The sequence below is a fragment of the Podarcis vaucheri genome (genome assembly GCF_965113315.1).
Source record: "Podarcis vaucheri genome assembly, chromosome: 3".
Taxonomy (NCBI): Eukaryota; Metazoa; Chordata; class Lepidosauria; order Squamata; family Lacertidae; genus Podarcis; species Podarcis vaucheri.
The window spans coordinates 31,034,629-31,060,277 of record NC_138761.1 but is presented as its reverse complement, the minus strand read 5'-3'; the positions used below and the strand labels follow the sequence as shown (position 1 = coordinate 31,060,277).

The following is a 25,649-nucleotide window of genomic DNA, read 5'->3' as shown; positions in this document are numbered from 1 at the left end:
TGGAACTAGCTCACTCACTATAACTACTGGGTTTGTGCTGTAATGTTAAAGTTTTGCTTCTGTTATATATTTAACAGAAGCAAAACCTGAACATTACAGCACAAGCACTTTGAGAACAAAGGTACAACTGTACAGTATAGTGTTTGAGCTTGGTTTTAAGATAGTGGAAAGTTCTTTTTTTCTCTTTCATTAACAGTAGTCATCACAACAGGCTAAATCTTTCCGTTGCTTTAGAGATTGTTTATTAAATTTATTAATAGTGTGTGCAGTGCTCAACACTTTCAATGTGCACATGAAGCTTACTTGCATTTTTTCTTACATTTCAGCATTTATCCCACGTATGATTTTGCCTGTCCCATAGTTGACAGTATTGAAGGTGTCACTCATGCATTAAGAACAACAGAATATCATGACAGAGATGAACAGTTCTACTGGATTATTGAAGCCTTGGAAATAAGAAAACCATATATCTGGGAGTACAGCCGCTTAAACCTCAACAACACTGTATTGTCTAAAAGGAAGCTCACTTGGTTTGTCAATGAAGGGCTAGTGGATGGCTGGTATGTTAAAGGAGTTAAACTTGGTAGGAATTATGCAGGTGTTTATACATGTGCACATTTGTTTTGCAATCTATAGATAATGTATAGATAATTTTTCATAAGCAGTATCTTACACTAAAAATAAATTTTGTAATTTTTTTAAATTTACAAAAATTACTCCAAAGAATGAAGAAATTAACAGGTTTACAACTTGATAGATATCGTGTTAGTCAGTATATTTTAAATACCTTTGCTCAGTCTTTTCATCCAACAGCTTTTCTTAACTGTTGGTGTTAGACTTTCAAACTCAGATAATCAGCGTTCAGAATTATTAGCTTTAATAATAATAATAATAATAATAATAAAATTTATTTATACCCCACCCATCTGGCTGGGTTTTCCCAGACACTCTGGGCAGCTTCCAATAAAATATTAAACTACAATAGTCCGTCAAACATTAAAAGCTTCCCTAAACAGGGCTGCCTTCAGATGTCTTCTAAAAGTCTGGTAGTTGTTTTTCTCTTTGACAGCTGGTGGGAGGGTGTTCCACAGGGCGGGTGCCACTACCGCAAAGGCCCTCTGCCTGGTTCCCTGTAACTTGGCTTCTCACAGCGAGGGAACCGCCAGAAGGCCCTCGGTGCTGGACCTCAGTGTCCAGGCAGAATGATGGGGGTGGAGTTTTGTGCTCGGTTTTGTGATGAGCAATGTTTGAATATGTAGGTTCAAAGTAGGGAACGTGTGTGGGTCACCCCACACTCTTCTTTTCATGTAATCTTTCCTTTTCAACTGAGGTTTCAAACCTGGGGAACAGAATGTGGCAGAAATCTACCTAATAGTAACAAAAACCATGCAAAAGGAATGGTGGATTAATTTACTTTTCCATGGCCACCTGCACAATTATTAGTACTACATTAATCAGCTTAACCAGATTGAGTTTTTCTTCACGTCGCTTGTATACCCAAAATATATGATTGGAAGGATGCTCGTTCCTCTCAAGTGTCATTGTTGACAACTTTTTGCTACATATAAATTAAGCAAAATGAGTAGAAATCTCCAAAAAGAAGAGAGTTAAAGTCTCAGAAATTTTGGTATGAATGTTATTAACATCCCTTGGGTAACTATGTAATTATTTAAGAAATCAGTGGCACAATGCATGCATTGCTTATGTTTGTTGAAAAATTACTGTTACTTTCTGATATAGTGTTTTAGATATACATTGTATCATTTTCAGTAAAACCATTTCCAGCAAACACTCTTCTGGCCCTTAGATTGATCTGTGCTTATGGGATGCCTTCTGTTCTTGGGGAAAAGACCCAAGAATTAAGCAGGTTGCTATGAATTCATCAAAGTTGATATCACAGCTTTTGCAGGGTAAAATAAAGATGTGCAGGCTGTTGGAGAGCAAAAATAAAAAGAGAATTTTAAGAATCCTCTCTTCCAAGTTTATTCAATCCTATACATAGGCTTCTTGATATTGTCACAGTTTTGCACTGTTAAATTAAGCAGAAATTCCTTTCTATTAGGGATGACCCAAGATTCCCAACTGTGCGTGGTGTCCTAAGAAGAGGCATGACAGTTGAAGGACTGAAACAGTTTATTGCTGCACAGGTAGGTGGTTGCATGTCCACTCTCCCTTCAGCTTCCCTTTGCAGATCTAGTTACAGGTAGGTAGCCGTGTTGGTCTGCTGTAGTCGAAACAAAATAAAAAAAAAATTCCTTCCAGTAGCACCTTGGAAACCAATTAAGTTTGTTATTGGTATGAGCTTTTGTGTGCATGCACACTTCTTCAGATGCACACGAAAGCTCATACCAATAACAAACTTAGTTGGTCTCTAAGGTGCTACTGGAAGGAATTTTTTTTTTATTCTGTAGATCTAGTCATTTTATAGACGAGTCCTTCTTTCAAGAACATCAGGAAAGTCTTCCTCTTGTGACTTTGATTGTTCAGTTGTCCAATCCATGAGTAGCCTTTTACATGTTTTTGGGCTATATCTCCCATAGTACTACCAATCTTACTGTGAAGCATGGGCCACTCCTTCTCTGAGATAATCTACCGGGGACCATAGGATTATGATTTAAAGAAGTTGGTACACCATATTAATATTTGGAAAATAACAATACATCAAATAACTATAGCATGTTTAGTATCTAACTGGACAATTGATCCATCTTTAATTTACCCTCAGACTTATACCTGAAACTTTTAAGAAAGCATAGTGTGTTAAAGAAGATCGTCTCTATTTTGCAACAAAGAATGATTACTTATTGATGGATTCCTCCCACCCTCACCCCCCAGCAAATCACTTATTTCTAGTCCTGAGGGAGGATGTGGTTTTTTTTTTTTGTAAAGAAGTAAGGTTGTGGAAGAGAATGGTTAAAGTAAATACAACAAATAACACCATCAAGATTTATGGCCTTTCTTTCTCCTATCCCCCTCTTCCCATTATATTTTACAGGGCTCTTCTCGATCAGTTGTAAACATGGAGTGGGATAAAATTTGGTCATTTAACAAAAAGGTACATGCTCCTCCATTTTGATCTGATGATATTTCTGATTGACACCTGGTCTCTTGTTGCTGGTTGTGAACCCAGCGTTCTTTGGAATGCTCTTCAAAGACTAGCTAATGCAGTATGTTGCATCACCTTGCTCCTCATCTTCAGGAAAATGGAATGTCCCCTCTTGCTAACCAGGGCTAACACTAATCTTGCTGACTTCTGCCAGTCTGATACTGAATTGTTGTTCTTGAATTGTGTGGGAGATAATGATATTTTGCTAATGTAAACTCTGATGAAAATTCTGCATTTCATTTTTCTGCTTTCAAGCTGCGAGCTATCTGTAAGAAGGTATTACTTAACGCTTTTTCTGCCTTAGCATATAGCTTACAGTATTGTAAGCATACATAGCATAAGCCATCACTGTGCAACTTCTCATAGCACAACCACGTTTGCTTACATAACAAGAGCTGTGTATTTCCATCTTAAAATGCATTATTCCTGTTCTAAAGGGGAAATAATGATCTGAGTCTGAATTTCTCAACGGAGAAGAAAGTGTCACTTTTAATTTACAATGCTGGACATACTGCCTTTCTGCAGTGTACTGAAGGCTTTAACATTTTCTCTCTCAGACAGCAAGTAAAGCTCTTCTGATGTGTCTTAATTTAGCATCAAATAAGGAATACTGCATCTTGACATGGTTAGTTGCTTCTTTGGCAGCAGATGCTTGGACACTATAATAAGGCGAACTGTTTGTGTCTGTCTGCACAACTCTGTGGCTGTTCTTATTCTTTTAACTTGAGTCTGGATTTTTGCTTGTTTTCAAGGAGGCTTGCCCCAGAACTAAGTATTTGCTTGCCTGGCATGTGTCTTGTATTATCCTAAAGCCCTTCTCATTTGTTCTCTTTATTTTATATGAGGGATTATCAATTGGTTCTTTTTGTTGCTGCATAGATGGACACTAGTGCGTCAAACAAATTTATAAACACCATTGGCCTTAAATTTATGTTGTTGTTCACTTCTTGGCACTGTATGCTGCCTTATGCATTCACCTTGGGGCAAGAGTGAAAGCGAAGGCATTGAATTGGTTTGTAGGACCAAGTATTCAGCTACTGAGAAAGCAAAAATAATGAGTCAGTAGCACTAGAGAAAAGCAAACTCTTAACAGTTAGATTAATTCAAGAATACCCGAATAACCTCTGTTTGTTAGTGCAGTCAACAAACTGTGCTGGTTAGCTGTGGGGTAGTTAAAGTTTTGCTTTTTTGTGAATACTGATAAGAAAATTATACCTCTGCACACCTATTTAAAAGTAACACAAGTGTTGCTGATACCTGGATCTAATCCAAAGTCAGATTATTGAATTTGGACTCCTGGGGTGGCCAGATCCATGGTGTCAACAATTTCATTGTGTTTCTTATTGATAGGTGGAAATATGAGTGATGTGTGTTTCAAGTACTTCCAACTAGTTAGCATCCATATCAATAGTAGTGTGTATGTTGTTTCACTTCTAGTACGAAACCTGTTTTAGTTAATTTTCTCCTGCAACACTATTCTACTCATGGCCCTAGCATTTGGGAAAGCAGAATGTAGGATATTTCCTTAGAAGTCGCTTTTTCACATGTAACCTAAAAATAAATAAATGAATACTGCCCTCAGATTTCTCTCCCCGATGAGCTAGTTTTGTATGTGTGTACATCATTTCTCCATTCCTTTACTAGCCTTAATACCTCCAACTAGTACAAAGTAGCAAGGCCTTGTAAGCGAGACTGAAAAGCCTAAACCGATAAAGAAGCAAGTGCAGTAAAAGCAGAAGCAAAAATACCCGGAAGCTGTTCTGTTTGAGTTGTGAATAGAGTAGAAAACTATTTTGTCAGTAATGCGAGTGAGGAGAAGCTATTATTGAGTTCATTGCTGTGATGTTGCCTTATTATAGTGATCTAACACTGTTGTTAGGAGCAGTCGGTGGGGTGTGGGAGCATGGAGCCACCTTCTCAACAGGTGTTGCCGCAGCTTGAGGCGGAAGTGTGACAATGAGGCCAGGGTTTCTCAGGAGCAATCTGGGAGTACCAGATTGACTCTGTCAGCACACCCACACTGTCCCTAAATTACCACAGTCATCCCACCCACTTTCTCCCGCACCATCCTAGTAAGCAGTAGTGATACTGCTCTTGGGAGAGCGACTCCATGCCCCCTGCCCTGCCATGTGGCTGCTCCTGGCTTTTTTGAATAATGGTGATGCCGGAAAACATACTTTACGGAAGAAATTCACAGGAAAAAAAGTGAAATTATGGAATTGTGTCCTGTGTTGATGATAACTAAGGGTGAAATCTATTGTTCTTTTAAAAACTGATCCCGTGAGTTTAGCATAATTGCACACTAAGGCTTCACTCTTACACACATTTACTTAGAAATAAGCTGCATTGAAACTCAAGTAGGGTTTGCTTTTTAGCATGCATACATTGGCTTATCCTGTAAGACTTAAGCCAACATTCAGAGTTACCTGTAATCTACACAGGTATTACTAGGATTTTTACTTGCTTTATGCCCAGAACTATAACATTTATTGCCCTTACTATATATGTAAAGTTTTAGATGATTTCTAAAACAGAGGTATCCGTTTTTTGTGTGGAAGGCCAGGGGAGTGTGTCACTCTTGTGGATTTTGAGTTACTCTTTTCTTATTGACCAAAGATGCAGTAACACAAAGAATACCAGTTAATATTCCTAAATGATGCATACACTTTTTAGTTCACATAACTCTGATTTTTTTAATATAAAAATCTGTTCTGGGAGTACTGAATAGATGTGATTATTTTTGGTTATTCTTGGTATGTAGGTTATAGATCCTGTGGCACCTCGCTACACCGCTTTGCTGAAGAATGAAGTAGTCACAGTAAACGTTCCTGAAGCTCAAGAAGAAATGAAAGAAGTCGCCAAGCATCCAAAGGTTTGCTAGTTAGTTGTTTTGACACTGTAATGCTGATAGTTAAAACAGAGAACTTGTGTAGTATTCCCAAGTTTGCCTGAAACCATTCTTCCACACTCCCAAAATGTAATAAAGGAAAAGTAAGATTAGTTAGCTCATGGATGGCAGAGCTAATGAAAGAGTAAAATGGGAGTGCAAGGTGACATTATATGCTCTTTAGCTCTCTGGGAAAGATCTTGAGAGAAAACAGTTTTTATTTTAGAGTTGGGATTATGTACTGAGGCAGGTTGAGGGAGCCCCTGGACTTTTAATTGTCTAATACACCCTGGCACATCCCCAAACCAGGGGGAACACTGTGCCAGCCCTGAAGCTGGGGGACCTTTCAGCAGAGGCGGGAAATAGGAAGGGGACCCCCTTCACATTTCCGTGCGCTGGTCTGGTTCGCCAGAAGCAGCTTAGTCATGCTGGCCACATGACCCAGAAGCTCCCTCGGCCAGTAAAGCGAGATGAGCGCCGCAACCCCAGAGTCGGGCACGACTGGTCCTAATGGTCAGGGGTCCCTTTACCTTTACCCCCCCTTCACACCTTTTGCCTTTCTGGCTTGAGCGTAGCAGTTCTCCCTCCCCAGGCAAGTAGGATGGATCAGCTCATAGTTTAAACCATCTCATTGCGATCCAAAGAAGAATTCACATTAATAGCAAACTCTCCTGCAAAGCTCAGCATTTGTGTATTCTAGGATGGATTGGTGTGTTATAATCTAAAGCAAAAACCTGCAGTGCAACCCTAACTATGTCTACTTAGAAGTAAGTTCTATGAGTAAGTGGAGCTTATTGTCAGGCACGTGTTAGGATTGCAGCCTTAACCAAGCATCTGGGTAAGTTCTTTTCTTTCTCATTAACATGCAGAATGCTGAGGTCGGCTTGAAGTCTGTATGGTACAGTCCTAAAGTGCTGGTTGAAGGCGCAGATGCAGAGACGTTGACAGAAGGAGAGATGGTTACATTTATTAACTGGGGCAACATAATCATCACCAAAATACACAAGTAAGTTTCTGGATCTTGGAACAAGCTGGGATGTTGAATTCCATTGTCGAGAATTTTATTGGGAACAAGAGGTCTGGCTTTTTAAACATTGAAGTAAAGTATGTAATGGATGGGACTGTTAACACTGCAAGCACAGTTCTGTTATCTGTCTCCGCCACCTCATTGCAACCTTCTGCACCTCCAGAAGCTGTTCTTGGGGGTTCAGGGGATTGTTAGGACATGCTGCAAGGGAGCTGCAACTGCGGGGCAGCAAGCAGAAATTGCATAAGTTGAAGTGACATCTCACAATAGATCCAGCAGAGTGTAGCTTGACTGTTGACTGTGATGGTAGAGGTCCAGCGCCGAGGGCCTTCTGGCGGTTCTCTCGCTGTGAGAAGCAAAGCTACAGGGAAACAGGCAGAGGGCCTTTTCGGTAGTGGTGCCCGCCCTGTGGAACGCCATCCCATCAGATGTCAAAGAGATAAACAACTACCTGACATTTAGAAGACATCTGAAGACAGCCCTGTTCAGGGAAGTTTTTAATGTGTGGCATTTTAATGTATTTTTAATCTTTGTTGGAAGCTGCCCAGAGTGGCTGGGGAAGCCCAGCAAGATGGGTGGGGTACAAATAATAAATTATTTATTTATTTAAACTTCTCTATGCAAAGCAAGTTAACTTCATGCCACTGATATAACCTAGATACTGTACCAGTCATTTATTTGCACTATTTAATCACAGTGTGTTCTGCTTCCGTGTAGGAGCTCCGCTGGGAAAATCACATCTATTGATGCTAAACTAAATTTGGAGAATAAGGACTACAAAAAAACTGCTAAGATCACCTGGTTGGCAGAAACTCCTCGTGCTCCTCCCATCCCTACTGTCTGTGTCAACTATGAACACTTGATCACCAAACCAGTCCTGGGCAAAGAGGAAGATTTCAAGCAGTATGTCAACAGAAATAGCAAGGTAGCTTGCAACATGTCACCTATTTATATTATTATTACATTTTTGAAATTTCTCTTGTACTTCAAGGAGCTCAAATATGGTCTCCCCACTCCCTCCCCCTGGACCTTTTTCTACCATAGTAAACCTGCAATTTAGCTTAGGTTGGGTGATTGTGACTAGCCCTCAAAATCACACAGTAAGCTTTGTGGTAGGGACAATATTTGAGCTGAAGTCTTCCTAATCAAAACCCGACACTATAGCCATTATACCATATTGGTTGTGTGCCTGCTTTTCTTCCTTTTAGATATTGGCTTTCCAAATGAGTTGCCATATTGTAGATCGGGGGCTTTCAATATTCACCTGGGCTGGCCTCACTCTTGCAATGCCACTAGGCTAATTCTTAGCATATGTACTATGTTGTTCATGGGACGTATTGCTTGACTTGATTTTTAACCTGTTTACAGCAAGAAGAATTGATGTTAGGTGATCCTTGCCTTAAAGATCTGAAAAAAGGAGATATAATACAGATTCAGAGAAGAGGCTTTTATATTTGTGATCAGCCATATGAGCCTATTAGGTGAGCATCTGGAAACTCATTCCTTTTGTTTATCCATTTGGTATGCTCTGCCATAGAATTAGATAAGTGTGTTATGGCCATTGCAGAGTTTCACAGCCCAAATTCCCATTTTTATACTCATATTCCAAACGTTCCTGTTTTGCCAGATACAAAATTAGAGGCTTGTGGAATGCATTTTGCAAAAGTAAATGGAGCAGAATGATTAGAAAAGTGTGTGTGTAGCTCTTGTGTGTACTCTTGAACAAACTGAACAGCAGGCAGCCTGTTCTCTGTAATATCAGACTGTATATTTCCCCGTCTCATTTGTTGAACCATACAGATAACAAAATGTAAAGGTTTTATCTGTCCATTATTATTATACTCCTTAACTCCATTTTAGCATACTACTATTGTTGCACTGAATTTTCATGAGGCTTGACATTTCACCACAATAGTTGGACTTTTTGGTGTTTTGTCTTCTATTCTTCTGTACATTTCACCAACACGCATACCAGTTGACAGCCATCGAACCCCTGATATGTCGGCACTTCATGGAAAAAAACGAGGAAATGCATCCTGCTATCCTCAGGCAACTAGGCCATTACTCTCTGGCATATCATATTGTGCTGAAACTCACCACTCTTCAGCCTAATCCAGCGCTCGGCACTCATCGCTATGCCTGACTGGATGGAGATGCCTGCTTTGGATATGCATCTGGGGGTGCATCCCACTGAAAATAGGGCAGGGCAGAGCGACAGCTGTGCATTGGAACGCAGAGGTTGGCCATCGGCACTGCATTTGTTTCAATAGGATTCACATCTCATCCACATTGTGCCCCAGCTGCTCAACTAAGCATAATGGGGTTGGGGCACAGGAGCATCATTTCCTTGGCAATGGACACATATTTTCTCTTCTCATACTGGCTTCCCATGGCACTTGGCCCTTTGTGAAATGGCGGATAACTGAAAAAAATGCCGTAAATAAGAAACCTGTTTTACCAGAGGTTCCAAAGCTTTGGGAACACCTCAGATTAGTTACTATTTTGCTAGACTGATACCATTAGGAGAGCAGCAAGACTACAAACAGTAAGCAGATATTGATGCCAAAATAAATTACGAGTTTGTCCAGCTGGGGGTATGACTATTTTTATAATTTTCATATGTGCATTTATTTTTATACAAATACATGTTCTTTTGATATGTATAAAATTACAACCAGTGTGAAAAGAACTACATAGATGTAAGCAATGCACTGTAGCACACCTTTACCTGGGAGTAAGTCCCGCTGGACCATGGGAGATTTGCCTGGTAAGTATGCATAGGACTAGGTTACATATCCCATCAATGTAGCAGGGAAATTGGGCTCACGCTTATCCCTTTCTCACATTGGAATTTAGATGCTTGTATTTTAGAAGTGTCGTATTCATATTTTCTATATTATGCCAATCAATGGGAGATGATCATGAAAAAACCAATTGATGTAATCTTTGTAGCCCATACAGCTGTAAAGAAGCCCCATGTATTTTGATTTATATCCCTGATGGGCATACAAAAGAAATGCCAACATCTGGATCTAAGGAGAAAACCAAGGCAGAAACAGCAAAGAAAGAGGTAAGGAAACCTAATGTATTTTGATTGTTTGTCAGAAGGATGTTTGGGATGCCTGGCATAACTGTAGAACAGGTGTAGAATGGAGGAAACCTGGCTTGACAGCAGCACATATAAAAAGAAATCCAGGATTATAGTCTTGTCATATAAGTCATCATCATCAGAAACTGAACATGAGTCAGCAATCTTACCCGGCTGCAAAAAGACTGATTCGGTTTCCAAGTAATGAGAAGTAACACTTCCACTTTATTCTGTGCTGGTCTCACCTCATCTGGAGTACTGTGTCCAGTGCTGACCCCTGCCTTTGAAGAAGGATATAGACAAATTGGGATGGGTTCAGATGAGGGCAGTGAAGATGCTCAGGTGTTTGGCAAACTACACTGCTATAAAAGTGTTCCAGGTTTTAAACAGCACAGAACTAGTAATCAGACTTGGGAAACACCTATGCTAACCAAAGTTGATTCACTAAAATATATTATTTTAGTTTATTTTCAGTTTTTCTCCTCCTTTGCAAACATTGGATGCTATCCTGTTCTGGGTGGGTGGAGGATAAGAGAGACATTTGTAGTAGGTCTTTGCACATTGAAGTGCCCTGACCAACTTTGCTTCACCAGTACTGTTTTAATTCTCTTTCATCCAGTTTGATTCCTTGTAAAAACATGCATTTGTTCTTCTTTTCCAAGGCTAGTACTGCACCGAAAGGACGATCTGCTCCACTTGTGGCTGACGCTTCTCCTGCTGCAGACCCTACTTCAGTCGAAGACCACTTGGCTCTTTACAGCAAAGTGTCTGCCCAAGGAGATGCAGTTCGTGAATTGAAATCAAAGAAAGCAGCAAAGGAAGAAGTTGATGCTGCCGTGAAACAGCTGCTAGCCTTGAAAGCAGAATACAAGGAGAAGACGGGTCAAGACTACAAGCCTGGGAATCCTCCAGTCGCTGCAGTTCAGGCCCAGCCTTCCAAGTGTGAGGCTGCCAGTGCCACCCATCTAGACAGCAAGTCTCTTTACGATAAAGTAGCTGAGCAAGGGGAAGTGGTTCGAAAGCTAAAAGCAGAAAAAGTGCCCAAGGTTAGTGTTTGAAGAATAAGCCTGGATAAGAAGGAATTGAGAAGTGATCATTTCAACCTTTTATCAGGTGGATGATAGATCTGGCTTTTCTGTTATTTATAAAAGTAGATAGACAGAGAAGAACTCCTTGGGCAGGACTACCACTAACCTTAAAAGAACAGGAGAAGTTGGGGATGATAAACATAGGTCTGGCAGGAGAGAAAAGGGATTTTTTTTTTTAAAAAAACAAACCATTATGGTAGAAGTGTCAAAAGATAAAATATTAATTAAAAGTGGTGGTGATTAATTCTGCCCCCCCCCAATTAACGTCCCCAAAATAATGGCCCTCTGTTATCTTTGCTGAACTATGTGAAAGTGGGTATTGCACCAATTTTCTGGATGGGGTGGAGATCAGTGTTGCACTATGACAAACATTCCGTCTGCACAAGCATTGAAGCTTGCCAGACAAGAATGATTCCCCCCTCCCCTCCTCTGGTGTGTTGCACCTTGCGCTTCTATGTAGATCCTGGGCCGCCCAAACAAGAAGACTTCCCTCTCTGTCGCACTGATGTGGTCCAAAGGAAAGCAGAGCAATACATTTGGCACCAGATTGGTCGCAGGAGTTGCTGAAAGGAGGCATACAAGGCACCATCCATCTATCTTAGGGACTCCATTCTGGATTTGTATAGGGTTTAGTCCATAGCTGTCAACTTTCCCCTTTTCTTGCAAGGAATCCTATTCGGAATAAGGGAATTTCCTTTAAAAAAAGGGAAACATTGACAGCTATGGTTTAGTCCTTAGCCTTTTCTTCTCCCAGAGATATCCTGCAAGGCAGCAGAGGTTTAGGAACAGAGTTTCCCTTCTAGCTGGGCTACCTTCCCAGGTTGACGAACCCCATCTTATTACATACCTGAATCCATCCCATAGAATACAAATAAAACTTCAGTTAAGGAGCACTCTATGCAAAGCAAAACCTTAGTTGTTGGTTACATTCAAATAGCTTCATTAAGTGAAGAGCATATGATGATAGGTTCTAATAAGCCTCTTACTAGTTTTTTCTTTTTGTCAACTTGATCATGTGCATCCTAACTATTGTATCTACTTTGCTGCATGCTTTTCTTTCTTTTCCTCTCTTTTTAACTGTTCTTTCACTTCCTGTTGTAGGCTCAGATAGATGCTGCTGTGAAAGTGCTTTTAGCTCTGAAAGCGGAATACAAGCAAAAGACAGGCCAGGAATACAAACCTGGAAACCCAGCAAAGAGTTTGCTTCCTAGTTCAGCTCCTTCTGCTCTTCCTTCTATGACATTCACTCTTAGCCTAACCTACCTCACAGGGTAGTAGTGAGGATTTCTGTTCACGTCTCCTTGAGCTCCTTCAAGGAAAGTTGGGATATAAATGCAATTAATAAAATGCAATAAATAAAATAAGGGAGAAACAAGATGAACAACATGTTCTCATGTATTTAAATTTTAAATATAAAGGATTAGCCTAACACGTAGGGTAATATTCAGCAACATGTCAGCAGATAGGATGGGATTTCCCTTTCCTTTCTTTTCTCGCCAATTTGCAAACGGGGGGGGGGGGGGCTCTAGGGGGAGGGTAGGAAGGACAAGTCACATTGCACCAGTGGAAGTGCAAATAGGCTGACATCACTGGATGTCACCCTTACTCCACACAGGTATTTTTATGCATGGGAATAAAAACTCTTACAAATCAGGTTTTCAAAACCAATAGTTAACATAGTAGCTTCGTGCTTTCTGAAAATATTCTCCTTTTTTCCCAGTAATGTATCCTGCCTATGCAAAGTGGGTTCAATCACACAGGGATCTCCCCATCAAACTTAATCAGTGGTGCAATGTTGTGGTAAGTGCAGGGTATACCGGATATTTGCTGTGCTTTACCCAATATGCTCATTCTTAATCAATCAATCAATCAATCAATCAATCAACAATCTCCGCTACCCACTTTTTAAATTAAGTTGTGGGTTGTTAGAATGTATAGTCTTTCTCCCCACAAAGACTATACGTTCTAACAACCTACAACTTAATTTTAAAAGCGGGTATTTGCCATATTTTTTCACCTGGCACTTCTTGTGTTGAGGGATTTGATTCATATCTTATGCTCTGAATATTTCTTCATTTCTGCTTTCCACATCCTAACAAACACCATGTTGAATGAAAAAATGTGGTATGTAGTGCACACAGTTGGGGAATCTACAGGCCTGATCTGTGACATCTGTTGCGATATACAGTGGTACCTTGGGTTACAGATGCTTCAGGTTACAGACTCCGCTAACCTAGAAATAGTACCTCGGTTTAAGAACTTTGCTTCAGGATGAGAACAGAAATCGTGCGGGAGGCCCCATTAACTAAAGTGGTACCTCAGGTTAAGAACAGTTTCAGGTTAAGAACGGACCTCCAGAACGAATTAAGTTCTTAACCCGAGGTACCACTGTATCTGGATTTGTGATCATGCAAATTATCCTTGCCTACTGGTATTTACAATCTTCATAGAAATAATAGAAATCAGCATATGAGAATATAGCATTTTTATATTGAAAACAAATGGCAGTTAAAATAATCTCTGGTTCGTTTTGTGTGAATAGTGGGTTTCTTAACAATATGTAAAATCTAGGTAGCACTAGCAGAAGCCAGCACAAGAATTCTCTCTAGGTTCATTGCGACCCCACCCTGCACAAGTTCCCTGCCGTCCCCAAATCTAATCTGGAGGGTTTGGGAAACCACAGAACAAATTTAGGGGGAGCAGAGAGGCCGAAAATTTCTTGTACTGATGGAGCCTTAGCCTTTGCGTTTTGTTAATTGCAACCCATTATGCCTTTGAATTCATATAGTATAATGCATCATTGAAAAATAGAACTTTGAGCAGTGCTAAATAATACATTAAAAACAAGCTCATTAATGAAGATAACAACTTTAACTTTTCATGACACTCTGTTTTTTGTTTGTTTGTTTTGTATTGCAGCGCTGGGAGTTCAAACATCCACAGCCTTTCTTGCGTACTCGTGAATTCCTGTGGCAGGAGGGACACACAGCGTTTGCAACTTACGAAGAGGCAGCAGAAGAGGTACAGTGCACATACTAAGTTAAACTTCATTCTTCACCATCCACCATTCAAGGAAAATTTGGAAATTTTTGTATAAGTGGGTGGAGGGAGTCCACTTCGTATTTCAGCATAATTGAGGGGAAACAGTGAAGCTTCTTTTCTTCAGTATGTTCAAAAAGGCTAATAACACAGAGAGATTATATGAAAAGTAGACGCAGTGTTAAATCGTGTTGGACATTCTTTTCTCATGGTGTGATATACAAGAATTAATTTGAATCTCATTGGCATGTTGTTGTCACTCAAACAAATCTACGTTTCAAAATTGGGTGGCATTAACTATGTGAACCCCCAGGCAAGAAAAGAAATAACACAATTAGTGAACTACCATAGTTACAAACGACAGTTAATTTCATGTCCGAGAATCACTATCTGTTGTCGGATAGGATTCAGTGGTTATTGCTAGAGCTTTAAACTGTAAATGCTAAATTTTTATTTGTTAGCCGCCATAAATATTTTGGGTTTTAGAAGGCCATTGATATTTATCCTTGGCTTTCCTATGATTCTACCAAATGGTTAAGTGATACTTTTGGCATATAGCTTAGTCTAAACTTCTACAAACTGTTTTTTATTACTTGTCTCAGGTATTACAGATCCTTGATCTGTATGCCCGTGTGTACGAAGAGCTTCTGGCAATTCCTGTTGTGAAAGGAAGAAAGACAGAAAAGGAGAAGTTTGCAGGCGGAGATTATACAACTACCATTGAGGCATTTATATCCACCAGTGGGCGAGGCATCCAGGTATGTTCTGATAAAAACATTTTATATACTTCACTAATATGTAGGAAGATGTTACCTGAATTTTGTTTATTGTTGCCTTTTTTTAGGGAGCAACTTCTCATCACTTGGGACAGAATTTTTCAAAGATGTTTGAGATTGTCTTTGAAGATCCCAGGATACCAGGAGAGAAGCAATTTGCTTATCAGAACTCTTGGGGTATCACAACGCGGACCATTGGCGTAATGACCATGATTCATGGAGACAACATGGGTCTAGTACTACCTCCCAGGGTCGCTTCTGTTCAGGTGAGCAAAATCACATTGATACAAACCTTTTGCTAGTGCCAATTCACCTCCCTTTCCTCTCCTATTTTCTAGAATGGTGGTGGTGGTGGTGGGGTGTTGAATCCAGACTAAGATAGTTAGATTCCATTAAATTAGTTTAATGGAAACTTAACTGTAAGTCACGACTAAATTGCCCCATAGATTTCCGTAAGACCTAAGCACAACTAACTTAGTCTGGCTCCAAGTCACTGAGTTGACTGGCAGATAATCTTAATGCTTGTGCAGCTGCTGATGTCCTCTGGCTGTATCTTTAAGATGTGGAGGGAAATAGAGAGAGGATGGGGAAATGTTGCAGCCACCTGCTTCTGTCCACTGGGTGGCAACCAGAAAGAGGGCATTCTTACTGCATTATGAAACAGCCTCCCTGAGAGATCTGGCAGACACCTTTACTTAGGTGTTTTCAGCCTCAGTCGACAACACTTTTTTGCCCCAACACACAATTACTGGCCCTTAATTCGGAAGGCCCCTTCATGGATCACTGCCTTGCCGTGGCGAAGGGGCTTGAAGAACTCAGAGAAGCTATGAACTACGCCGAGCAGGGCACCCAAGATGAACAGGTCATAGTGGAGAGTTCTGACCAAACGTGATCCACCTGGAGTAGGAACCGGCAAGCCACTCCAGTATCCCTGCCAAGAAAACTCCATGGACAAAGACAACAGGCATATAAAAGTTATGACGCTGGAAGATGAGCCCCTCAGGTCGGAAGGTGTCCAACATGCTACTGGGGAAGAGCGGAGGACAAGTACAAGTAGATCCAGAGCTGATGAAGCGGCTGGGCCAAAGCCGAAAGGACGCTCAGTTGTGGATATGCATGGAAGCGAAAGGAAAGTCCAATGCTGTAAAGAAAAATATTGCATAGGAACCTGGAATGTAAGAACCATGAACCTGGGTAAGTTGGATGTGGTCAAAAATGAGATGGCAAGAATAAATATTGACATCCTGGGCATCAGTGAGCTAAAATGGACGGGAATGGGCGAATTCAGTTCGGATGACTATCATATCTACTACTGTGGGCAAGAAACCCGTAAGAGAAATGGAGTGGCCCTCATAGTCAACAAAAGAGTGGCGAAAGCTGTACTGGGATGCAGTCTCAAAAATGATAGAATGATCTCGATACGAATCCAAGGCAGACCTTTTAACATCACAGTAATCCAAGTTTATGCACCAACTACTGGTGCTGAAGAAACTGAAATTGACCAGTTCTATGAAGACTTACAAGACCTTATAGAAGTGACACCAAAGAAGGATGTTCTGCTCATTATAGGGGATTGGAATGCTAAAGTAGGGAATCAAGAGATAAAAGGAACAACTGGCAAGTTTGGCCTTGGAGATCAAAACGAAGCAGGGCAAAGGCTAATAGAGTTCTGTCAAGAGAACAAGCTGATCATCACAAACACGCTTTTCCAACAACACAAGAGACGACTCTACACATGGACATCCCCAGATGGGCAACATCGAAATCAGATTGATTATATTCTCTGCAGCCAAAGATGGAGAAGCTCTATACAGTCAGCAAAAACAAGACCTGGAGCTGACTGTGGCTCAGATCATCAGCTCCTTATAGCAAAATTCAAGCTTAGACTGAAGAAAGTAGGAAAAACCACTGGACAGGTAAGATACAATCTAAACCAAATCCCTTATGAATACACAGTGGAAGTGAGGAACAGGTTTAAGGATTTAGATTTGCTGGACAGAGTGCCTGAAGAACTATGGGTGGAGGCTCGCAACATTATACAGGAGGCAGCAACTAAAACCATCCCAATGAAAAAGAAATGCAAGAAAGCAAAGTGGCTGTCCAACGAGGCCTTACAAATAGCGGGGGAGAGAAGGCAAACAAAATGCGAGGGAGATAGTGAAAGATACAGAAAATTGAATGCAGATTTCCAAAGAACAGCAAGGAGAGACAAGAAGGCCTTCTTAAACGAGCAATGCAAAGAAATAGAGGAAAGCAACAGAATGGGAAGAACCAGAGATCTGTTCAAGAAAATCGGAAATATGAAAGGAACATTTCGTACAAAGATTACCATAATAAAGGACAAAAGTGGTAAAGATCTAACTGAAGCAGAAGACATCAAGAAGAGGTGGCAAGAATACACAGAGGAATTATACCAGAAAGATATGGATGTCTCGTACACCCCAGGTAGTGTGGTTGCTGACCTTGAGCCAGACATCCTGGAGAGTGAAGTCAAATGGGCCTTAGAAAGCACTGCAAATAACAAGGCCAGTGGAAGTGATGGTATTCCAGCTGAACTGTTTAAAATTTTAAAAGATGATGCTGTTAAGGTGCTACACTCAATATGCCAGCAAGTTTGGAAAACTCAGCAGTGGCCAGAGGATTGGAGAAGATCAGTCTACATCCCAATCCCAAAGAAGGGCAGTGCCAAAGAATGCTCCAACTACCGCACAATTGCACTCATTTCACACGCTAGCAAGGTTATGCTTAAAATTCTACAAGGAAGGCTCAAGCAGTATGTGGACCGAGAACTCCCAGAAGTGCAAGCTGGATTTAGAAGAGGCAGAGGAACCAGAGACCAAATTGCAAACATGCGCTGGATTATGGAGAAAGCTAGAGAGTTCCAGAAAGACATCTACTTCTGCTTCATTGACTATGCAAAAGCCTTTGACTGTGTTGACCACAGCAAACTATGGCAAGTTCTTAAAGAAATGGGAGTGCCTGATCACCTCATCTGTCTCCTGCGAAATCTCTATGTGGGACAAGAAGCTACAGTTAGAACTGGATATGGAACAACTGATTGGTTCCAAATTGGGAAAGGAGTACGGCAAGGCTGTATATTGTCTCCCTGCTTATTTAACTTATATGCAGAATTCATCATGCGAAAGGCTGGGCTGGATGAATCCCAAGCCGGAATTAAGATTGCCGGAAGAAATATCAACAACCTCAGATATGCAGATGACACAACCTTGATGGCAGAAAGTGAAGAGGAATTAAAGAACCTTTTAATGAGGGTGAAAGAGGAGAGCGCAAAATATGGTCTGAAGCTCAACATCAAAAAAACGAAGATCATGGCCACTGGGCCCATCACCTCCTGGCAAATAGATGGGGAAGAAATGGAGGCAGTGAGAGATTTTACTTTCTTGGGCTCCATGATCAGTGCAGATGGTGACAGCAGTCACGAAATTAAAAGACGCCTGCTCCTTGGGAGAAGGGCAATGGCAAACCTAGACAACATCTTAAAAAGCAGAGACATCACCTTGCCAACAAAGGTCCGTATAGTAAAAGCCATGGTTTTCCCAGTAGTGATGTATGGAAGTGAGAGCTGGACCATAAAGAAGGCTGATCGCCGAAGAATTGATGCTTTTGAATTATGGTACTGGAGGAGACTCTTGAGAGTCCCATGGACTGCAAGAAGATCAAACCTCTCCATTCTGAAGGAAATCAGCCCTGAGTGCTCACTGGAAGGACAGATCGTGAAGCTGAGGCTCCAATACTTTGGCCACCTCATGAGAAGAGAAGACTCCCTGGAAAAGACCCTGATGTTGGGAAAGATGGAGGGCACAAGGAGAAGGGGACGACAGAGAATGAGATGGTTGGATGGTGTTCTTGAAGCTACTAGCATGAGTTTGATCAAACTGCGGGAGGCAGTGGAGGACAGAAGTGCCTGGCGTGCTCTGGTCCATGGGGTCACGAAGAGTCGGACACGACTAAACGACTAAACAACAACAACAACAATTCGGAAGGACTGAGCCATATGAAGCTGCCTGGGTTCTGAAATCTTCAGGGGAGGCACTTCTCTGAGTCCAGCTTCCCTCACAGGGACATTTGGTGGGCATTTTGGAGACAACTTTCTCAGTGGCTGCTCCCAGGCTTTGGAACTCTCTAGAGGCTATGTTTGCTCTCTCCTTGTCCTTCTAGCAGCATCTGAAAACTTTCTTTGGAAACTGACTGCTTTTAAGGAAAAGTATCCTAATTGTATGCTGTACTGTTTTCCCCATCTGTGTTTTAATAGATGTGTTTTAATTCCATAGATAGTTTAATAGCTTTTTATTTTTTTAATTTTAAATTTTTATTGGAATTTTATTTACAACATAACACAACCCCACCACCCCCAATACACATTAAACGTGAACATAACATACAGTGAACATAACATACAATACAAACAACCCAATAAAAGACTTCCTTTATCTTATATCTGGCCTCCTTAATCTTATAAACTGTGTCCTTTATGAATAATTATTAAGATTTTTCTAATTATAACTTAAACATCCACAAAGTCTTCTGCAGACATTAATCAAAACAAGTCCAGGTATGTATTTTAGGGCACTGTATTCTCTGCATTTCCCCCATGCTTTTTGAAACTCCTGTTTAGTGTGATCTCGAACTGCCTCTGTTAATCTAGTCAGTTCAATATACTCTAACAGTTTCTCTTTCTGTTCCTTTTTTGCTGGCACAGTTTCTTTTTCCAGTTTAATTACTTTTTAACAGCAACCTTTTATATGTTTTAAGCTGTGTGTGTTTTATCTGTGTTTATTTTAATTTTTGTGAGAGCCTTGAGTCCTAGTTCTGGGAAACAATCAAATAAATCAATACATAAATACATGTATAAATAATTCTGCTCAGCGAGTGCTTGGTCACCGTTTTAGTGTATATTTATAAAATTTTAATGCAGTTAATTTTATTGCAGCACTGCTTCAATAGTCCTTTTGCTTCAAAACTGATGGTTTTAAGAGCAGTCTACAAGTTTAGGGCCTACATATTGTAATTCTTGCAAACAGCATTTTTGTTAATGCTCCTAACTCAAAAATCATTGCATCACCACTCAGGTTGTGATTATTCCCTGTGGAATCACCAATTCGCTTTCGGAAGAAGACAAGGAGGCCCTGATGGCAAAGTGTGCTGAATACCGCAAGCAGCTATTCAGTGCCAATATCCGTGCGCGTGTTGACTTGAGAGAGAACTATTCACCTGGATGGAAATTCAATCACTGGGAGCTTAAGGTAAATGTTGCTCAGTTCTCTTCTCCTTTGATGCATTCCTCATGGTCAGCCTTTCCTTGGATGCATCATTCAGTAGTATATGCAGAAGGAAAATGGGAGTTACCAATATATTAGCGACAAAAGTTCTTATGAACTTTCCCCTAAGTACATGTCATCTGTTCTTTATTTTCCAATTCTGATGAGCTCATCTACTTCAAGAATGCCTGTGTAATAAAGTATCCAACCTCTTAGTATTGACTCGCTCACATTGTCTTACTTCTAGGCTGGGAAAGAGTAATAGCTAGAGTTTTTGCAGTGCAAACTTTCAGGATGTCATCTTGTTGGAGACATGCTCTCAATACTGGCCTGGTTTGCATGTCACTTTAAACCATACTTGCACCAAACTGTGCTGCTAGGATCTGAAACTTGGTTTGGTTTAGCTTTGCATCCAAGCCCAGAGTCAGAGTTTGTTTTATTTGAAGCAAAGCATGAGCTGTCTGGAAGGTTTGTTCTTGGCTTTCTACTTGTAGGGAAAACAAACAACACGAACCTGGATGTAAAGCTAAGCTGCAACGTGGCTTGGTTGTTAGCAGTGCAACAGGAGCAGAAGAGGACTAAAGCACCTGTGATAGCTTCAGTGGGTGCCTTCACCTTTTAACCATAGTTTAAAGATTTGGTTTAAAGTGACACATTTGTTTTATATTATTCTGGAGTGTGGAATAATTTGTGTTTTTGCTAGGTGTAGGTCTGAGTTTCTTGACTATAACCTGGGGTAGCTCCTTCCCTGAAATTGTGTTCCACTTAAGCAAGGTAGGCAAATGTAAAGAAGTGTATAAAATGCTCTGTTCATGGCCTCCACTTTTTTTTTTTTTTTTAGGGTGTTCCAATCAGGCTTGAAGTGGGTCCACGAGATATGAAAAATCATCAGTTTGTAGCTGTTAGACGGGACACAGGAGAGAAGCTGACTTTTGCTGAAAATGAAGCAGTGGACCAGCTGAGACGTGTTCTAGACAAAATCCAGATGAACCTTTTTGACAGGTTAAGTTTGGCAGAGGCTGTTTTCAAACTGACCCATTTGCTTCTTATGCTATGTGTTTCATTCATCTGTCTGTCGTTTCATGGGTTTCCAAAGGAATGAGGAAATGAACTGAGGATCAGGGCACAACTAGAATTAACATTCACTTACCCACCCATCCTGGATTGCAGTGGATGCATGGCAAACTATCTGAATCACCCTCCCCAATGATCTCAAAGTTTCCCAATAGGTTGAGCTGGTGGGGTGGGGAATGGTTGAGTGAATCCCCCAAATGGGAGCAATGAAGAGAATAATAATAATAATAAAACAGAGTAGAAAGCAGGAGGGGGTAAAATGCAGCTCCTCCCTTCTGTGACTCTACAACTGATTATTTGTCCATCTTCAATTCACTCCCCACCCCACCCCCGAAAAAAAATCTTTTGGATTGCTTTGCCTGACCAGCTGGGCAAAAAAGGTCATCAGTATAGTAATGCTGACTTTTCTCACAAAAAACCCTCATGCCATCTAAACTGAATACTAGCCCTTGTACTTTCAGCTTGCTCTTCCACCAGTTTTCATGGCCTGACACCCAGAGAAGGCATACTCTGTATTAATGGAATCAAGCTTATCTTGGAAGTGGATTCTAGTCCCAAATGCTTGTACTGCACTGAGATATCACAGGACTTAAATTTGTATCCCAAGAGCTACTTTAGGTCTCCATAAGGACTTTAGTGTGCCTTGTGAATATAACACAGTCACAAATTCCCCTCATTTTCAAAAGAGGCGTGGTGTGTATTGAAGGCTTGATGCACAGAAGCCCAAAGTCACCTTGGGCACACAGAATGAGTTGCACAGTACTTTGGCCTATTGCACTTTTATATCCCACCTTTGACTGCAGCTAAGCATGTTTCTAACCATCATTTGGACTGCTGTGTGGACAAAAACTGGAATGTAATTAGTGGGATGTAATTCAGATGCATTCTCAAGATCTGGCTCTGTAGTTAAAGAGTTTCTTTTTACAATAAGTAAAAGCTTATATTGACTGAATTTCTACTCTTTCTCAGAGCTTCTAAAGACCTAAAGAATCATATGGTGGTGGCCAATACAATGGAAGAGTTTCAGACTGCACTTGATTCGGGAAAGGTAAGAAATCTGCAGCATGATCAAGACTGGAATCCAGTGTATATTTACAGCCTTAATGAACACAGTGTGGCTGTCTTTCAAGGAAGCATTCGTAAGAATAGGCCGCAAGTTTTGTTTTTGCAAGTGAAGGCACAATTGAACAACACAAATTTATTCAGGGATTGCAGGATTAGCAGTTTGTACTGGCCTAAAACATGAGAGTTTCTTAGGAGTCTCAAAGAATAAGTGCAACCTCAAAAAATGCCAAATGTTAAATCAATATCACATTCCTTGGGAATAATGCTTGCAATTTTAAGACATGTAGTGGAGCCTGTAGTTCTTTAAAAGCTTTAACCTCTTGGCTTATTTAATTGCAGCTGCCATTGCAGAACATTTTCCTTTGTGGTCAGCTCTCATAACCCATTCACCCTCCATCAAGGCTATGGGACATCTATGTATGTCCATTGCAGTATGTGAAAAAGATGCCATTCCATGTCTTTAAAAACATTAGTAAAGGTGGAAGGCTGCCTTCTCTGTGACACTTATTCGGCTGTGCTGCTTTTTCAGCAGAAAATAGCCATGCCATCTCTAAGAAATAGTATCAAGTTGAATTCTAGATCAGATACTGTAATCAATTCATTACAAGTAACCGTAAAATAATTAGCAGACAATATAGCTAGTATTGTCAGTTCAAAGAACACATTGCTTGCGTCAAAGAACTCTTTCTATCTGATTTAAATAGAGGTCAACAAGTACATGTAGAAAAGCTGGATGACAAGAGGTTATTGGAGTTGATATGAAGGTGCAATGAAGCACCTTTAATTGCAGCAAAGTATTTTAGATTGCCACAGGAGTGTTTTGTGCTCTGGCTACTGGTTTTACGTTAGAGTTTGATTCGTGTGAATTACTCTTGAATAGCTTTGACTTATTTTTAATAACATTTATTAAAGATAAGTCATTTTCCAACATGCCTCCTTCAAAACAAGCAGCTGGCTTACGTTGTGGAATTTATTTAAACAGATACAACTTATGCATCCTGCTGCTGTTTGTCATAAACTAAATTAGGTTTTAGGACCTAGCATTTTCCATCCTGGTTTTTTTCCCCCCTTCCATGGGTCAGGAGTGTCATTGAGTCCAGTGCCATTGAGTCCAAGTTGAAGGCCTTTATGTGATCTGGTGCTGCTGCTGTTCACATTGTAGCACTCTTGAGAGGAACAAAATCCTGCAAACTATACACATTTCATATTCATGTTTCCTAGAAGAATAGCAGGCTCCCTTAATGTGTGCTTCAAGTTTGAATCAATTTCTTTCTTTTCTAAAAGTTGGAGTCAGAATGAAGTTTAATCACTCAAACAATGCTGAATTATGAGAAATTATTAACTTTCCTACGTGCTGTATGTGCTATCTCTTGAAGCTGGGCTTAGTTTATGTTAAATTTCAAATGTAGCAAATGCCTGTAAAGCCTTTATGGCTTGGAAAACAAACAATTCTTTATAGAAAAGCGAACACGTCACTTGAAGTTCAAGAACTCATAATGGTTATTCCTTTGGTTCTGCAGACCAGGGCATGTCATTCAGTTTAACATGCCAGTCCAATAATCCCTTGGGGGTGTGAGTTCCCTACACATGCACCTCTCTCCCTTTGAGACGAGCACTTCTGTGTGCATTATTGCAAAATATGTTTGCTTCTGGATCTAGAAGAGTGAAATTCTGGCAAAATACATGAAAGCTAAAATATTCAATTAATCAATGACTTTTGGAGAGAAAACATGGCATTCAAATTTTCACTTCAAGGAAATACGTTAGGGACTGGTTTTTCTATGAATTGTTTGCAGAATAAGTTCTAATGACATTGTCCTTCCTTACATCGTCTGGCTTTAAGTGGTGTTTTACTCAGTTGCACCACTAAGGGGCGACCTTCTATCTTAATTTGAAGATGTTTTTAAAAGTCCAGTCAGATTCTGCTAACATTCACCTTCAAGAAGCTCTCTGCTGGGGCCACTGTGTTGAATGTACACACAAATATTAGGCCAGAGGGGCAGGGGAGTGAAAATTTATTTGCAGTGAAATATAAAGATCATAAGGCTTTTGAATCCTATCATCAGACGGACTTCTCTCAAGGCAGCTAAAACAGATAAACATTATACTACTTTCTGTTAGACTCATTTCAGCTATTTTCCCTTGCAAATTGGAACAGACAAGTTTTATTCAATATATAAGACATTAATTAAGATTAATTATATAACCTCAACAATGTTTATTTTCCTTTCTGACTTCAGATAGTGCAGATTCCTTTCTGTGGTGAAATAGATTGTGAGGACTGGATCAAAAAGACAACTGCCAGGTAAATAAATGTTTGTGTATAGACATAACTATACAAATACATAAGTACCAATTGAGATGCACACTTGCTCTGACAAAAATAGGAATTGGTCCTTGTAGTAGATGTTATGGGGCCCATGCTAAATAATCCGCTAACCAAGAAGTGTAATTTTTCTAAAAGGGAAAGCACTTTTATTCTAGACCTGATGGAGGAACAGTTTACAGTGGAAGACCATGATCTGTATTAAGGTGCCAAGACACCCTTTGTTTCACGGTTCACTGGAAGCCCTGCAACATCCCTACTAATTATGGGACAATAGACTGTCCCTCATTTTTGTCAGTCCTCCGTTTTTTGTCTTTGTAAAGCTCTCTTGCAAATCTATATCACTACCTTAACTTTACTCTTTGCGCAGCATTAATTCCTTTGGTTGAAGAGTGTTTTGATTTCTGCAAATCCGGCTTACATTTAGGTCACATGTGATACCTTTGGTTAGTGCACAGTTGTGGGGCGTTGCCATTTAGCTCAGTTTTGGGCAGGGCATTAAAGGAAATCTGCTTTCCATTTCAGAGATCAAGACCTTGAGCCTGGCGCTCCATCCATGGGAGCAAAAAGTCTCTGCATCCCCTTCAAGCCACTGTGTAAGCTGGAGAACGGAGCAAAATGTGTCTGTGGCAAGAACCTTGCCAAGTTCTACACCCTCTTTGGCCGTAGTTACTAAACTGCTAGTTTGAAACACCATTTTCTTTATCTTTCAAGCCCTCAACTTTTTGAAATAAAGACTGAAATCTTCCCAGATCCTATCACGTTTTTGTTACTTTTTAAAACAGCTACAAATAAAGCCATACAGAGTCAAAGAGCCCCTTCAGTCAGACTAGCAGTGATGCACAGACTTTTCTGTATACAACATCTCTAATAATAAATACATATTGTCAGCTA

At 40.4% G+C, this 25,649-nt stretch overlaps 1 protein-coding gene across 1 annotated transcript in view; it reads left to right on the top strand.

Annotated features, from left to right (window-relative positions):
- The window catches only part of EPRS1 (glutamyl-prolyl-tRNA synthetase 1), a 38,201-nt gene extending 12,552 nt beyond the window's left edge, over window positions 1–25,649 (top strand). Inside the window, exons 10-30 of the mRNA XM_082216298.1 lie at window positions 327–560; window positions 2,063–2,147; window positions 2,996–3,055; window positions 3,362–3,382; window positions 5,868–5,978; window positions 6,863–6,999; window positions 7,738–7,945; window positions 8,389–8,501; window positions 9,973–10,090; window positions 10,771–11,154; window positions 12,298–12,467; window positions 12,615–12,628; window positions 12,917–12,996; window positions 14,116–14,217; window positions 14,838–14,993; window positions 15,080–15,277; window positions 20,102–20,275; window positions 21,132–21,292; window positions 22,334–22,412; window positions 24,670–24,734; window positions 25,281–25,649. Coding sequence (XP_082072424.1) covers window positions 327–560; window positions 2,063–2,147; window positions 2,996–3,055; window positions 3,362–3,382; window positions 5,868–5,978; window positions 6,863–6,999; window positions 7,738–7,945; window positions 8,389–8,501; window positions 9,973–10,090; window positions 10,771–11,154; window positions 12,298–12,467; window positions 12,615–12,628; window positions 12,917–12,996; window positions 14,116–14,217; window positions 14,838–14,993; window positions 15,080–15,277; window positions 20,102–20,275; window positions 21,132–21,292; window positions 22,334–22,412; window positions 24,670–24,734; window positions 25,281–25,431 — 2,821 coding nt within the window. The 3' untranslated portion in view covers window positions 25,432–25,649. The remainder of the gene's footprint in view (window positions 1–326; window positions 561–2,062; window positions 2,148–2,995; window positions 3,056–3,361; window positions 3,383–5,867; window positions 5,979–6,862; window positions 7,000–7,737; window positions 7,946–8,388; window positions 8,502–9,972; window positions 10,091–10,770; window positions 11,155–12,297; window positions 12,468–12,614; window positions 12,629–12,916; window positions 12,997–14,115; window positions 14,218–14,837; window positions 14,994–15,079; window positions 15,278–20,101; window positions 20,276–21,131; window positions 21,293–22,333; window positions 22,413–24,669; window positions 24,735–25,280) is intronic.